This window comes from Copidosoma floridanum, unplaced genomic scaffold (assembly GCF_036245765.1).
Source record: "Copidosoma floridanum isolate Cflo_tuat_1 unplaced genomic scaffold, Cflo_Japanese_pri ptg000004l, whole genome shotgun sequence".
Taxonomy (NCBI): domain Eukaryota; kingdom Metazoa; phylum Arthropoda; class Insecta; order Hymenoptera; family Encyrtidae; genus Copidosoma; species Copidosoma floridanum.
Window position 1 is genome coordinate 7,872,971 of NW_028321881.1, and position 15,055 is coordinate 7,888,025.

Consider the following 15,055-nt stretch of genomic DNA (forward strand, 5'->3'; position numbering starts at 1 on the left):
TTTCTCTTATAATACATGATAGAGAACATAAATTAAATTAATAGGTAGGATATAAAGGATGTAGCTTTGCCTTTAAGATATGATTTTTATTATTTTTAGAATCATTAGGATTATTTGTATTAATCAGTGTAACATAGATTTTTATACCTCAACACTTATTTTCTATACGTGTTATTATTTTTAGCCTATCTGGCTTCCTTTCCAAGATACGACTGTTTTTTTTAATTTTGAGAGGTTATGTTGTAAAAACCCGTCATAGATTTAAGCAACGTGCGTATTAATTTTTCAGACATGTAAGACTATATAAAAACATTTTTTTCACTTGTTCTTTTCAAGATACAGTCGAAAAACAAAAAAGTTGAGGTTGTGTTTGTTCATAGTCCAACCTTTCTCTATTTATGAGCGTCGGTCATGAAGTAACTCTTTGGGAAAGGCGTAAAAATGGTTATTTTGGATCTATCTAGCTTTCCTCTCAAGATATGACTGTTTTTCGAATTTTGAGAGGTTATATAGTGTTAGGTTATATAGAGGTTATATAGTGTGACAAACATTTTTCGAAAATTTTGTAAATGTCCATATTAATTTTTCATACACGGTATGTAAAAAAAACTTTTCTTTAGTTGTTCTTTTTAAGATACAGTCAAAAAAAAAAATTATTGACGTTATGATTGAACATAGTCCAACTTCTCTTTATTTGTGCACCTCGATCATGTAGTTTCCCTTAAGGAAACCCTTAAAAATTGTTATTTTTAGCCAATGTGGCTTTTCTTTCAATATACAGCGTTTTTTCTTGTTTTTAAATGTTAGGTTGTCGTATCATACATATTTAATACTTAATGCACGTTTTTTTTACATACATGTATACATAAGAAAGAATAAATAGGAAAAGAGAACGATTTTTACTACGTTTTTTCAAAGACTTTAAAGAGATCAAGTGACGTTTTGTATCAGACATTATTTATCTGATAGTACCTTAGGTATAATAAAGGCCCAGTTTAGCCCATATTACAGCCACGTCACTTTCCACCATGCAGCAGTAGGTATACCTACTCTATGTATAGAGTACTATAGAGAGAAGCTATATCACATATATAGATAAAGTAACTGTGGCGCACTATTGTGAGCATGCGAGAGGGAGGGATAGTGAGGAAGAGAGAGACAAACAGATCCCCTGCCCCTGTCTGCGCTGGCTGGCATATGTACAGATAATATTTATAAAAACTTTTGTTTAGTAAGATCCACTAAGTGGCACAGAAGTAAAGTCAAAGCTATCTGCAATAAAATTTAGTAAGTCTGGTTATAATATCCTCGAGCTAATTGCCGAATATCATAGCCGTTCACTAGCGGTGCATAAAGCATAAACCTGGGAGTCGTGCAGGCATCTCGGTTATCAATGACACTTTTTTCTAATGGAAAAGTGACCTACATCAAACTACTTCCTGAACCACCGAAATTAACAAATGCTACCTATAAAGAGGCTTTCCAATCGCTAATGTTTCCATGGGAATACTAGGAGATGTCTAGTCAGAGCATAATCTGCTCTAGCGATTTATGATTTTATGGCCATTTTTCCAACGGTACGGGTGCTACCAGAGCAAATTTAGCTCCAACAGCAAGCCAGGAAAAACAACCCTGAAATTGGGCAGCCACAACGACCTCTTTAGTGGTTCTTTCCAAAGGCATACCTACAGAAAACGTGTTCTTTAAGCTCACTTTCCTGACTACCGATAAGCGGTTAGTTATCTGCGCGAAGATCGACCCAAAGACAAGATATGTTGTGGCCAGTGGCATACCGCCCTACAGCACGGTCTCCGTACACGGAAACTCCGAGAGTAAGAGTCAAGCGACCCGCAGCCAGCTCTCCATTATCAATAATAACAATAAGGAATGGCTGGAATTATCGCCACTGGCCCTTTTCAGAGCCATCATAAGCATTTACGTTTCCTACTTAATCATCAATCTCATCGGTTCATTTTAGGGCCATCTGACGTTCAACTACCTTGCCAAAAAAAACATTTTTACTATCATATTCGGCAACGATTTATCCACTTAAAAACTATATAAAACCGGCAACTATTAAATCAAGTCAGTCATTCACTGGCAGACGTAACGAGCGGAGTCGTTCATCGCAAGGCTGGGAACCCTGGTCACCGACGACCCTTGTGACTTTGAGCAATCTAAAAAATCACTAATTCTCTCAGAGATCTGCACTGGGTGAACCCAACAGCTATAGAAAAAAAATAAAGTTAAGCAAACGTGACAGTCGCCAACGGGCAAATGTCACGAACCAATGACCCCACCTTAGATCCCCAACACGACTGAGCTTTGAAAAAAAAAAAGGTGCTTTAGACATAAACGTCTCCGGTGTAACACCAGGAGACGTTGGGAAAGATCTCTACAACTAGCTCTTGCACTTTAGACGATGTAGTTTTCCTCCCGATCAGTATGGTGCTATAACAGCAGGCCAGAAAAGATAACCCCAAGGTATCAAGGCAATATCGTTTTATGGAGACTTTAGCCAAGAAAGGATTTGCTCAACAGTTTTTTTTTAAGGCCATCGGTCGTCGAACTTCCTTGCCAACAGATATATTACATCTTAACAATATTGACAAAAAATATCCTTGAGGAGATCCTTGAGATTCGAACAGCAGCGTCAAAATTGGCAAATAAAAAACCCATTATGTGAGAGATCAGCTTTTCATTATAACGCATATCGTAATCACTTAAATCTTCGATATTTATAAATAGATATAATAATATGTAATTGTAAAAAATAAACAGTCATGTTCCACATTACTAAGATTGAGTCTAAATACTTTTTGATCTTGATCACGTGAGAAAGTGCAAATCAACGACCCTTTAGGGTCAAGAACTATTTTACGGCGTAAAGAACGCATGGTACCGTGTAGCATAATTACTTTATTTTGACTTTTTACAGCTTATTATTTGATCAAATTAACTGCATGGATTCGAAACAAAAATATTTTTACTGAAAAGTTTTTTTGTTTTGAGAAGTGTCAGAAATAGATGTAAAATTTTAAACTGAAAACGTCTTATGCGTCGTTCTGGAGCCGAGAAGTTCTTTGTAAGAAGTTAACAATTCCAAACGATCGAAATGCCTACAGTAAGCGTTGCTTACAGCTTTTATTTCAAATAAGACTTAAGCACTTGCAAATGATGAAACTACAAATAAAAAAACAATCGTATGAGAAGTCTCGGGACCTTTGACAGAAACGGACTTTCCTTATGTATTGGCAATAGAATGTTATCTGAGATAAACTTAATGTATGTAGTGCTTTTAATGAATGAATTTAATAGATATAATGTATGTTGAAACAACTGCACACGTACACACCATAGTATGTTTTATTTTTTTTTCTTAATAACTGATGTTATAAGCTAAAAAGACTTACAAAATAAATACACGTAGAATGGTATTTCTTAGAAAAGTACAGACCAGAATTTTTAAAAGTAGTCAAATGACTTGTCTAAACATAAACCAAATCAATAACATAACCAGTCATAATGCCACTTTTGGAAATCTTGGAACACATTGTTGAAAAAGTTAATATTTGATATTGTACTTAGTTTGTATACGTATTTATTGAGAAAAAAAACAGCAGCAGAAGCTAACACCTCAAATTCAGAAGATCTGTCTAAGTTTGGACAAAATTATGTGTCAGTGATGGTGCAAAACAGCACTTTAAAAACCATTTTTAAATAATAAAATTAATCATAAAAAGATTTAAATGTTTTTGCTGAATGGCATTTCTACGGAATATCTCATGAAGAGGGGTTGTTGCGATAGAGTGGGATCGACTGTGAAGAGAGAGGCTACTAGAGCGAATCTGCAAGCTTCACCGAACGAAGCTATTCTTGATGCGAGTTCTCTTTTTTCATGAGCTAAGAAGTGATCTTTCGACCTACAAATTCATTTTTACAGCGAAAAAGACCACGAGCATACCCGCAGATTCCTAAACAAAAGATTTAACGATACCCTACCAGTGACAAAAATACAATTGGGTCATGCTTTTGATCCTAAAGATAAAAATACATTAAACATTTTGCGATACTCAGGTGCTCCAAAACCTTTGGCTGTAGTAATTTATATTACAAAAGAAACCACAAAACATTTAGAGGCATCTAAACGATTGAAACGAAGAAAACTACATAATTAAGGGAGACAAACTATTATTTAGCACAAGCATCATATATTTAAAAGAGTCTTGGAATGAAAGATAAGTAATTAATGATGTATTCAAAATAATTTTACCGTGCCTCGAGTTACAAGCCATTACACTTGTGTTTTAAATAAGTAAATTGTTAACCATTATGAATGAATGAGAAATAAGCAAACAAGCAAACAAGAAAATTTTTTTTTTAAGCACTAGAAAACATGTGCTTTTTATCTTATGCCATAATTTTTTCTTGCCCCGAGTAACCGTACGCCATGTAAAACTCATTTGCAAAGAATTTTTTTGAAATTAAAGATACAAAACTGTGTTCTTGGGCAGAGTTAGGTGACACTTGTATCCTTAGATCTGTAAAACGTTCAAATAAATTTATTCTATACTTCTAAAGATCTCTTAGTGACTACAAACCACGTAAAACTGATATTTTTGGATTTATTTGAGGTTACGGGTTTGCTGGTGTGTACATGCATACAGAGAGGACGTATTTGCATGAAACAACAAATAATTATCAGTAATAAGCCGTACATCATGGTTTTCAAACATTTTCAGCTACTATAAACCAAAAAACTCGATTTTTTTACTGTTTTTGAGGTTATGGACGTACTTCTGCTCACAAAGAGAAAAAGTAGCTTATATTTATGCCTAGAATAGAGCAGATATTGGAAAAATGTCTTTTTCTAAATGTTACGATGATTTGAGCACTTAAATAATTATGAAATTGATAAGTCATGGTGGCTTGCACAAATTGCTGCCACTATGCTGATCCGCCATTTTGGATTTTACAAAAAGCGCACACGGCAAAATGAAGTATACTTTTTAACCTTCAGTTTAAGACTACAAAAGTGTTTAACGGTGAAATAAAATTTTGAGGGCACCAGTGATCCGGTGACGCGTTTTGACCCATATATATATTTAAATTTATATATAAGTCAGTCTTTATTGGTCAAGGGTTTCACGACTCTTTTTATAAACGTATTTTCCTTGTTATACGATCCTTTTACCTCATTATCTGCCCATTAAACTAGATATCTTAATTTTTCTTATTTATGTGTTATAAGCTGTGTGCTTCACAGGGACTTTTCACATTTTGTCTCGTTTTTTGCACGGGGTTCAAAATTTTAAAAAAAAAATCTTTATACATTCTTCTTGGATTTGGTCGTCTTAAAAAGAAATAAATAAATAATACCGCAGTAAAAAAAATTTTCTCTTAATTAATTTTCAACAGTTAAATAAAATTACAATCTAATATTGCATTCTTAGAGTGATTTGTAAATTGTTGTGATACCAAGTATTAGAGCAATTTTTTATAAGCCTTATGTCAGAACTATGAAATTCGACTGTCGACACTTTTTACGATTGTTAACATTAACACTTGATTCTACGAATTCCGAAAAAAAAAGTTTTACAAAAAGGTTTTCAACAAATTGCTTCACAAAACTACGCATTTTGGCCTTTTTGACACTTAAGTCCCAATTATGCTGCCCGTTATGACGTAAGTTGTTGTCAAATAGCATCATCATGAAAGAAAACGTATACATTGGTAAACATTGAAGCTGTAAATCCGCTTGTAAGATAATACTAACACGATGTAGTGAACAATTAAGTGGGAGTAAACATCACAGTTTATATTGATACATTTGAATAAACCTGATTATTTATGATTATGTACTAGGATGGCACTTAAAGACGACTTTAACGATAGTTTCGTAGGATTTTGAAAAAAAGCATAATGGTGGCTGAGCGGAAGTCGAGAAGAAGTAACGTGGAGCATAAGTGGGACTTAGGAGTGGCATAAATAAGATATAAGCAGACTCCAGTGAGACGCAGTCCAGAAGGTAGTGGTAACTATAAATTTAACATCAAAGTTAAAGTAAAAAATTGGAGGTAAACTTAAACAAGGACCCCGTACAAATCTTATCGAAATTTGGTCCCCGTTGATTTCTTCGAAACTTTGGGAAATATTAGTTCTTGACCTGTATAATAAGAGTCTCTATAGGCACTAAGCTTTATATTGGACAGATTTTAAGATACATGTAGTTAAATATAGGTATATGAGCCCAAAAAAGCTGATCAAATAGTGTTGAAAACAACTGGCAGAAAAGTAGAATAGTAATTCTTAGCCTTGCAAGTTTCATGCTTTAAATGTTCATAACCTTATAAACCATTCCGTCGCATGCTTAAATAGCACACAACCTCAAAATCCAGTAATTTGTATGCTTTATCTGCTTGTTTTCCTCAAAACCTATAAAGTTACATGCATAAAATGGCCATGGAGAGTGACGAAAGTGATGGTTACATCATCGACTATGCACTGGACTGCACATAGACCGTAGACTGGAATTCTGTGTCATTTATTATATCGGCCTTGCTCGTATGGTCTTAAACTTCTCCAGATTGCTCTTCATGTCAGATACCTTCATTATTATTAGATGACGAATTTAAAAAAATACATTTTACGTAAAGTTTCATCGTGTTTTTATAATAGAAATGATGATCAACTGATTCTCCGATGAGTTTCATCTCATAAGCAGCTTATAATAATCTGAGAATCACATGATTCTAACTTAAAACTCATGTGAGATTTTGGCATGAGTCTTACCTGATTCGTAGCTGAACTTCGTCTAGTGGGTAGAGTCTAGGGATTCTAGGAATCTTAAAATCCAAGAACTCCTTGGATCTTAAGAAGCTACTACTTACATCCTAAGTATATTCAAATCTTCCAAGGATATGGAAGTACAAACTTGAGAAATTGGGCCGACCGACTGATTGACCGATCGCAAAAAAAACGAACTCATAGTTATGCATATATTACGTGTTGATGAGATTGAATGCACATGATTCATCTCGATATATAAGAGAAAGTACTTATCAACTCGTTAAAAATCACTATTGTAGGTGGAAATCGTTAAATCCAGAATCAACATTGGCATACTATGTACTGGATAGCATCATAAATGTAGTTGTAGAGTATACGCAGACTCCACGTATACTTTATATGTATTTAACGTGTTTTGTAAAAGTACAAGGTAAGTGACTTTACGAACGTGGTTACTATTACTAGTTACTATTCTACTTTTTATAGCGGGATTGGAACACGTTACTCGTGAAAAATCGTCGTGGGGAAATTTTTTTCTTGACGCTTTGACATTCTGCTGGCTTTTTCCGTCCTACATGACCGTACCCTTATGCGTGCTGTCTATGATCTATACTCTAAATGTCTATGACGGTCAGTTTATTGTGCCGTACGTATAAAGAACATAAAAATGTATATGTGAGCTTTTTATGTATCCAATTTGCAGAGCTGCTAAAGAAATATTTATACAATGCATTTTTAAAGTATGTATCATAACATAAGTTTGTGTTATAACTATTTCTTTAACAGGCATTTATACAATTTGTATCGATTTTTAGAATGAATTCAGTGATTCATCATTTTTGCCTGTGAGAATGTCTCTGAAACTTAAATATCGATGGCATTCTGAAATCAACTACATTGTTACATGTGTAATATAAGATTCGTTTCACGTCAAATGGTGCATATTTATAGGGATAGAAATGCCGATAAAAATGAGTGGGCTATAAGTAGATGAGACAAATTGGGAGATCCTCCTCTTGAAATCACTTCTGCAATCAGGATATGTGTTACATGTAACCAAAATATACTTCATGATTTTCGTTTGGTTGAAGAGAATCCCACTTGTGTTAGGTTAAACGTTTTTTCACAAACTCAAAGTACCTCTTGCTTCATTTGTGGCGCTACAATCAACATACATGTGTTATCGAGTGAGTGCAAGACTTTCAACAATGTAATATTTGTATACCACAGTTTGTGAAATTATGAACAAGACATTTGGACAGCCGAGGTTACGTAATGCGTCTATTATTTGACAGTTTTCAAGTTATAAATCAACCTTGTGTGATTTCTGAACCTTACGTACAATTTTTTTACAAGAGATTCAAACTGTCGCTCGTTTTGAAGTAAGATTTACTGATGAGTGTAGTCTTACAGAAGATGAATTCACTTGTTTTACATCTTTAAGCAAATTTCAATATTAAGATTTGTTTAAGTATTGTGTGCTTGTTCCTTGTTAAGGTGGCCATGGGTATGTTAAAAAAGGGACTTGCTTGCTTTCTTGTGTAAGTTGTGACAGGGAGTTAGTGACGAATTTATCACGACAGTGTGTAACTATTCGACAAGTCAAACTGCAAGATTAGCTACAGCCACTATGGGGCAGTCTCTTATGCTGCAGTTTGTTTCACAGAATACAAGTTTTGCAACAATCACAAGAGACCAATATATAGAAAACCATGTAACGGAATTTGCGAATATATAATAGTATTCTGCAATGGGCATACCTCAAGCAAGTAGTAGTTGATGGTACTTATTGCTACATTCCCAAAATTTGGAATTTCCGAGTTTTAAGACATTTTTTTGTGTTCATAAAGGACGAAATTTGCTTAAACCAGCCTTTTTAATTGCACCTAAAAGGTACATTTAAGACATCCAAAGGTCATATTTTTAACATTCAAGGTATAACGACGCTGCTATGTTACGAAATAAGATTAAAGAGGAAGAAAATCGTATGGAACAATAGTTTTGTGAAGGTGACATATTTGTAGTGGACAGAGGTTACAGAGATGCAGTCGAATTACTCGAACAGAGAGAAATTTTATGTAAAATGCCAGCGTTGCTTGCACCCCATGAACTTCAACTATCCACAGAAGGTGGAAATGAATTTCACAAAGTTACTCGTGTACGGTGGATAGTTAAGGCTAGAAATGGTCACATCAAGTCAATTTGCAAGTTTCTTAATTTTGTCATGCAAATTAGTCATCTTCCAAATCTTGGAAACTTTGACAGAATATCTGGAGCCCTAATAAACAAATATCCCCTGTAACGGTGCCCCACCGTTAGGCCACGTTAGTAGGCTAGCGCAGGTAGAGAAAGGGGGAAAAAGAGTTCAAGGGACCTAAGTGGGAAAGCGGGAAACTGGGTCCAGGAGTGACTTTAGTCCAGGACCAGCCGATCCATGGCACATCAACATTTTTTTTTTTCTTTTCTTTTCTTTTCTTTTCTTTAATAAATTGTACCCCACTTTCTTCTACCCTCCGTGTTTTCTTCTCCTCGCCCACAGACATCGTCCTTGTAGCCTTCCTGAATGGCGCCTAGGTAGTAGAGTTGGAAACCCCGGTATCCAACGTCTAGCGGGGGGGTGTAACGGTGCCCCACCGTTAGGCCACGATAGTAGGCTAGGGCAGGTAGAGAAAGGGGGAAAAAGAGTTCAAGGGACCTAAGTGGGAAAGCGGGATGGGAAAGTAGGGGTAAGGGAAAAGAGAGGAAAGCCAGGAAAGGAAGCAAGGAGAGACAGATTAGCTTGAGCAAGCGAGCGCGCGAGAAGCGTAGAATTTTGAGTACGACTCTCGTGATCTATTTTGTTTTCTTTTTGCGCGATAAATTTTTGGCACGCGAGAAGTGTTTTCTTTGGTGACTTTGGGTGCGACGTCCAGAGAATATCAGGTGTGTGCTGGAGGCTGCTGAGAAAGCAGGCGACCTGTGCTGGAGGCTGCTGAGAAAGCAGGCGACCCCGAGTTCCACGAGAGGCGGAAGGCTCCCCCAGCCAGAGGGTTAACGCGAGGCTAGCGTCAGTGACCTCGACTTCCAGACACTGCCAGTAGGGACGCCTACTGGTCCCAGCGTTGGTACGACAGCTCCTTCGAGACTGAGAGAGTCGTCACTACCTGCGACCGTGAGTAACGGTCCTTAGGCGACCGTTTTATTGTAAAGGGCAGCGGCCCTCGATTAGCCCGCGTAAGTCTGCCCGGTCTGCGTTTTCGCGCCGCGAGCTCGTCGAGCAATTGCGCTCGACGAGCGAGAACTCACACACACACACACACACATACACTTCACACCCGCGAATACTTTTTTGTTATTATTTCATATTCCCTGAATATACATTTTAATTTTAAAAAAATACCCGCGAGTGCTACTTCTTTTAGTGTGCCTCAATTTTCCCTTTTATAATAATTATAAACGATCGTCGCGAAAAGCGACGACAGACACCTTGCAGCCGCGATACAATATTTCGCAGCGGTGTCTCGGCGCACAAGACCCGCAAAATATTTTACAGGGAGTGTCACCGTTGTGTATCTGGGCAACACAGGCCCGGTCGAAGTGGAGAGACTCCGCCTCGTTAATCCGCATTGTGCACCCCGTAACACCCCTTATCATCCCCTTATTTATATGGAAGGTGCAGACACTGAAAAAGCTCAACGCATTAATGAAAGAGCATAGGGTATCAACGGTGTTCAAGTTTGTGTTTGGAAAGAAAACCTTACGGTGAGAAACGCTCAGAGGTTGATACGTATGAATAAAAATCGTTCAAAGGATATCCCACTTTTTACAGAAGAATATCTACAGGACTTAACCTTAAAAATATATACGTTAGAGTTAGCACCTTTATATATAAGATATACATCATATACAAGATACGCTACCAAGAAACGGAGATTAGGAGTTACAAATGTAAGTGTTACGTGACGTAAATAGTCTTCCAGAGCCAGATTTTTTGAGAGTAAGGATTTACTCACGTTTTCGAACGCTACAACATATCAGTTATGGATGGCGTAAGCTCTTACGGAAGAATTAATAAATGCTATGAAGATTGTACTTCTGCACATGCAAGTCAGGTGCTTGGACTGTAAGTACGTGTGCCCATGAAACTTGCGTTTCATGGTACCTTGGCTTTGCTAGGAACGAAGAGCAGATTCCGTAACTCTCATACGTATAATCAAATACTATAGAAGATGCTCGGCATAAGTCACTGCAGCAAAATCCGCAATAATCAATGTTTTGAATTTATTGTTCTTTAATTTCATTGTATTAATTTTTTATTAATAAAATACTTATTTTTTAAGTACTATAATATTACAGTTACTTTGTGATTTAAATTTTTTTACCTTTTATTTAAGACCGGACATGTTCATAGTCCTAAAGTACAGATTAAATGCAGACCTATACATGTGAAGTATACGTGGAGTCTGCGTATACTCTACAACTACATTTATGATGCTATCCAGTACATAGTATACCAATATTGATTCTGGATTTAACGATTTCCACGTGAGATAGTGATTTTTAACGAATTGATAAGTACTTTTTCTTATATATCAAGACGAATCATGTGCATTCAAGCTCATCAACACATAAAATATGCGTAACTATGAGTTTGTTTTTTTTTGCGATCGGTCAATCATTCGGTCGGCCCGATTTCTCAAGTTTATACTTCTATATCCTCGGAAGATTTGAATATACTTAGGATGTAAGTAGTAGTCGCTCCTTAAGATCCAAGGAGTTCTTGAATTTTGAGATTCCTAGAATCCCTAGACTCTACCCATTAGACGAAGTTCAGCTACGAGTCAGGTCAGACTCATGCCAAAATCTCACATGAGTTTTAAGTTAGAATTGTGTAATTCTCATATTATTATAAGCTGCTTCTGAGATGAAACTCATCGGAAAATCAGTTGATAATAACATCCACATTTTACTATACAAGGTAAACTGTTGTTATTAACTTCGCATAAAGTGTTCACATTTAAATATTTAGATGCCTGGTCCTATGTTCAACATATGTGTACATCACGTCCATTACACCCATTATATAAGGAATACAAAGAGACATAAATTAAAAAACTTATTTATTTGAGCAGCTGCAACTGAAACAAATGATATAAATAAGTGGAACAAAAATGTTAAGAAAAGAGTAGCTGTTTAATAGTACGTGGAAGTGTAGAAAATAATGAAAACAGAGCGCAGCTCACCTACAACTATACCGATTGCACGATCAGCACTCCAACTTATTTGACAATTTAACAATTAGACCTATATTTTCTCGTTATTTAAATTTCACTTATTTAGCTTATTGAATGGTCATCTACTTCAACAGTTTTGTTTTACTGATTAGAATTTATAGTAAACTATCTATGATAAAATATAAAACATACTGTATTTTTTTTGTCTTGAAAGCCGATTCTGTAATACTATGCGTAAAAGTTTAAGATTTAATTCTTTTTTTTTACTTGATAGATGTAATGCCAAACATCTGTGGAAAAGGATACCAAGAAATGTAAAGAACGAGTCTCCTGATATAAAAAATATCTGGTTAGTTGCTCAAAAAATGTGGCAACGTGATTGGCCAGCAGTACACATTGCCCTAAGAAATGAGTGGAATGAAAATGTTTCTGATATAATGAACGCTCTCAAAGGTAAGATTAGTTTTAGTAATTTATATTCGATTCTTCATGTAAAGGTATATAAAGAACACAGTTGACATTTTGTTGTGGCTAAAAAAATTTCGTAAATAATGTAACTAACTAAAAAATAAAAAGAATTTTTTTATGTTACTTGATTTTCACGAATTTTTAAAACCATTTGGTTTATTTAATTTACCAAACAGCCGCATTCTCATTTTTCGTGGAATAAATTCACACTATTAAGTTAGTTATCCATTTTATTATAGGTCTGTATTTTTACATCATTTGACAAATATCATTCATCAGCATTTTCACTGAAACTTGTATTTCAGAATCAATTATCCTGCCACTATCACTGAAACCGTTAGATAGTAAAAAACCGTTACTTAGTCAAAGCCTGAAACTCTGCAGTTATTAACATTACTACTTAACATGAGACGCTCAACAGGCTTTTTTTATTGTATATCTTATCATATTAAAACTTCACTCCCTTTATACATCTGAAACACCAGTGTAATATTCTACAAAACTAACTACTTAGTACTATCAGCTCTTGAAAATAAATATCCAGAAATGAAAGAAATTTTATCTTACACCTTTTTATGCTAGTTGTTAAGCTCTAAGTTTTACGTTCATTAACCAAAAAAAGTGATCATTTTGATAAGGTTGCGTTGTAAGTCGTTAAAAAAAAAGGTAATTTGAATTGTACATGCTGTTTTATTTTATCTAATTTTACTTGCATTATAATGTTCAAAGCGTTTTCTAGCACATTAGTGTTATTATACTTACAGTAACATTTCAATTTTGAGGCTAAATTCCCGTGCTATATTTTATAATACGGAACGACTCGTTCTTGCTTAGTTCGAGGAATCCTTATCTTTCATTTGCTTGATGATAACGTTACTTTGGGGAGATTAACTATTACCTGTAATTCTACCTTCATGATTGCTTCTTCATTATATAACACGTATTACTAATACTACTCATATAAATATGGAACCTTTGCTGCGAGATAGCTTTATCGATATTATTATTCATTCTACGCAAAACTAGTTTTGCGAAAGCGTCTCGCTCTGCTTACTACCAAAGTACATCTGCAGTCCTTGCGTAACTGATTGCTATGCTGAAGTTAATATGCATTGCTGAACCTATATATTATTGCTTACATTAATTAAAGTTTTGCTTATTCCAATACTAAAAAGTTGAAAAAAGTTGAGCGTTTCTAGTTACTTTCCCTATATCCTGAAACAAATTGCCATATAACGATAAACTAGTAACAGCAAAAACCTACATAAGCAATTTGTCGACCAAAAGAGCTCGTAAACGTTATAAAAATCATTGAGATTTAAATTTAAATTAAAATAATTTGGTTCTTGTGAAGGTATTGAATGAATCTGATGCGACAGTAAAACAGTTGCTAAATTTTTTGCAGATCACGAGGGTTATCAACTATCCAAGGTATTCATCTTGTTTACTATACTGAAGTATATCATAAGAGGCATTAAAATGAATACTGTAATTTTTACATAATTTTTGATTGTTGCGTCTTCTATTGGCTTCCACATATCATGAAAGGTATTCATGATGTTATCGTGTGCGTGCATCTTAAGATGCTTGAACGCGGTGCCATGAGCTATTATTTTAAGACGGTCAAGCCTAAATCGTTCGAATCCATCACCATAAAAGAAAACATATTACAAAGTCGTCCAAAAGCACAAAACTTTTTGAAAAATTAATTGTAGTACAATGATGTTCAAGTAAATTGTGATCGTGGAACGGAAAAAAACGGTCGCATGTATAAAAAAAAAAAAAAAAAAAATTGCTACAGGTCGTTTCTTTATCAAAATCGGCACGAATCACATCAATTGTACCCGGGGGCAACTGACCTACTTGCACATCATTTATTCGCATGAGTTTATCTCACTTTTCGCCACTATTGAGTGCTCCGTAGTATCTTTCTCTTTATAAATGTTGTATAAACTTGCCTCCAGTAATAAAACTAAACAAGCGTCGTATTATAGCCCCTGCTGCAAATTCAATTCTTACAAAATCGCCAAACAAAATAATATATTTTTTTTTTAACTTGCTCTACAAAATCATAAAGCTTTTGATGCACCGGAGCATAAATCAGATTATTTTCACGCAGCTAGTATTCCATCAAATTGTGACGATCTAGAATCAAAGTTTGACTTTTTCAAAAAATGACTTAAAATCATGCAAATACGAAAGCGTTTGAGGTGTATATTTCTTCTTTTGTTTTTTTCCATTTACTTAAAACTGTGTATTATTATTTCTCGTATGTGTCGCTTATGTCGTAGTAAAGTAAAAGTTCTTATGCGTCAATTTTTATTATAAATATGTATTGTTCTTAAAACTAAGACCTTGTTTATTGTCATGATTTACTTGATTTTTCAATAGCCAAAAAGGAAATGTTAAAAAACAATGTATTAGTTTTATGAAAAAAAAATTAATAATTCCTTTTCCAAAGCAGATTATTATTCAATACTTTTTTGCACTGTAAATGCTGCTTCAATAAAAAAAAAAGTAAGAAAAGAAAATGGACCGTTATTTAACTAACAGTGAAAAAATTAAAAATTTTTTCTTTAAGAAAA

General features: G+C 34.9%; 1 protein-coding gene across 2 annotated transcripts in view; it reads left to right on the top strand.

Moving 5' to 3' along the window:
• The window catches only part of CSN8 (COP9 signalosome subunit 8), a 178,853-nt gene that overhangs the window by 113,672 nt on the left and 50,126 nt on the right, over positions 1–15,055 (top strand). For both annotated transcript variants that reach the window (XM_014358673.2, XM_089597836.1), the window contains one exon: positions 12,277–12,455. In XM_014358673.2, the coding sequence (XP_014214159.2) occupies positions 12,277–12,455 (179 nt within the window). The remainder of the gene's footprint in view (positions 1–12,276; positions 12,456–15,055) is intronic.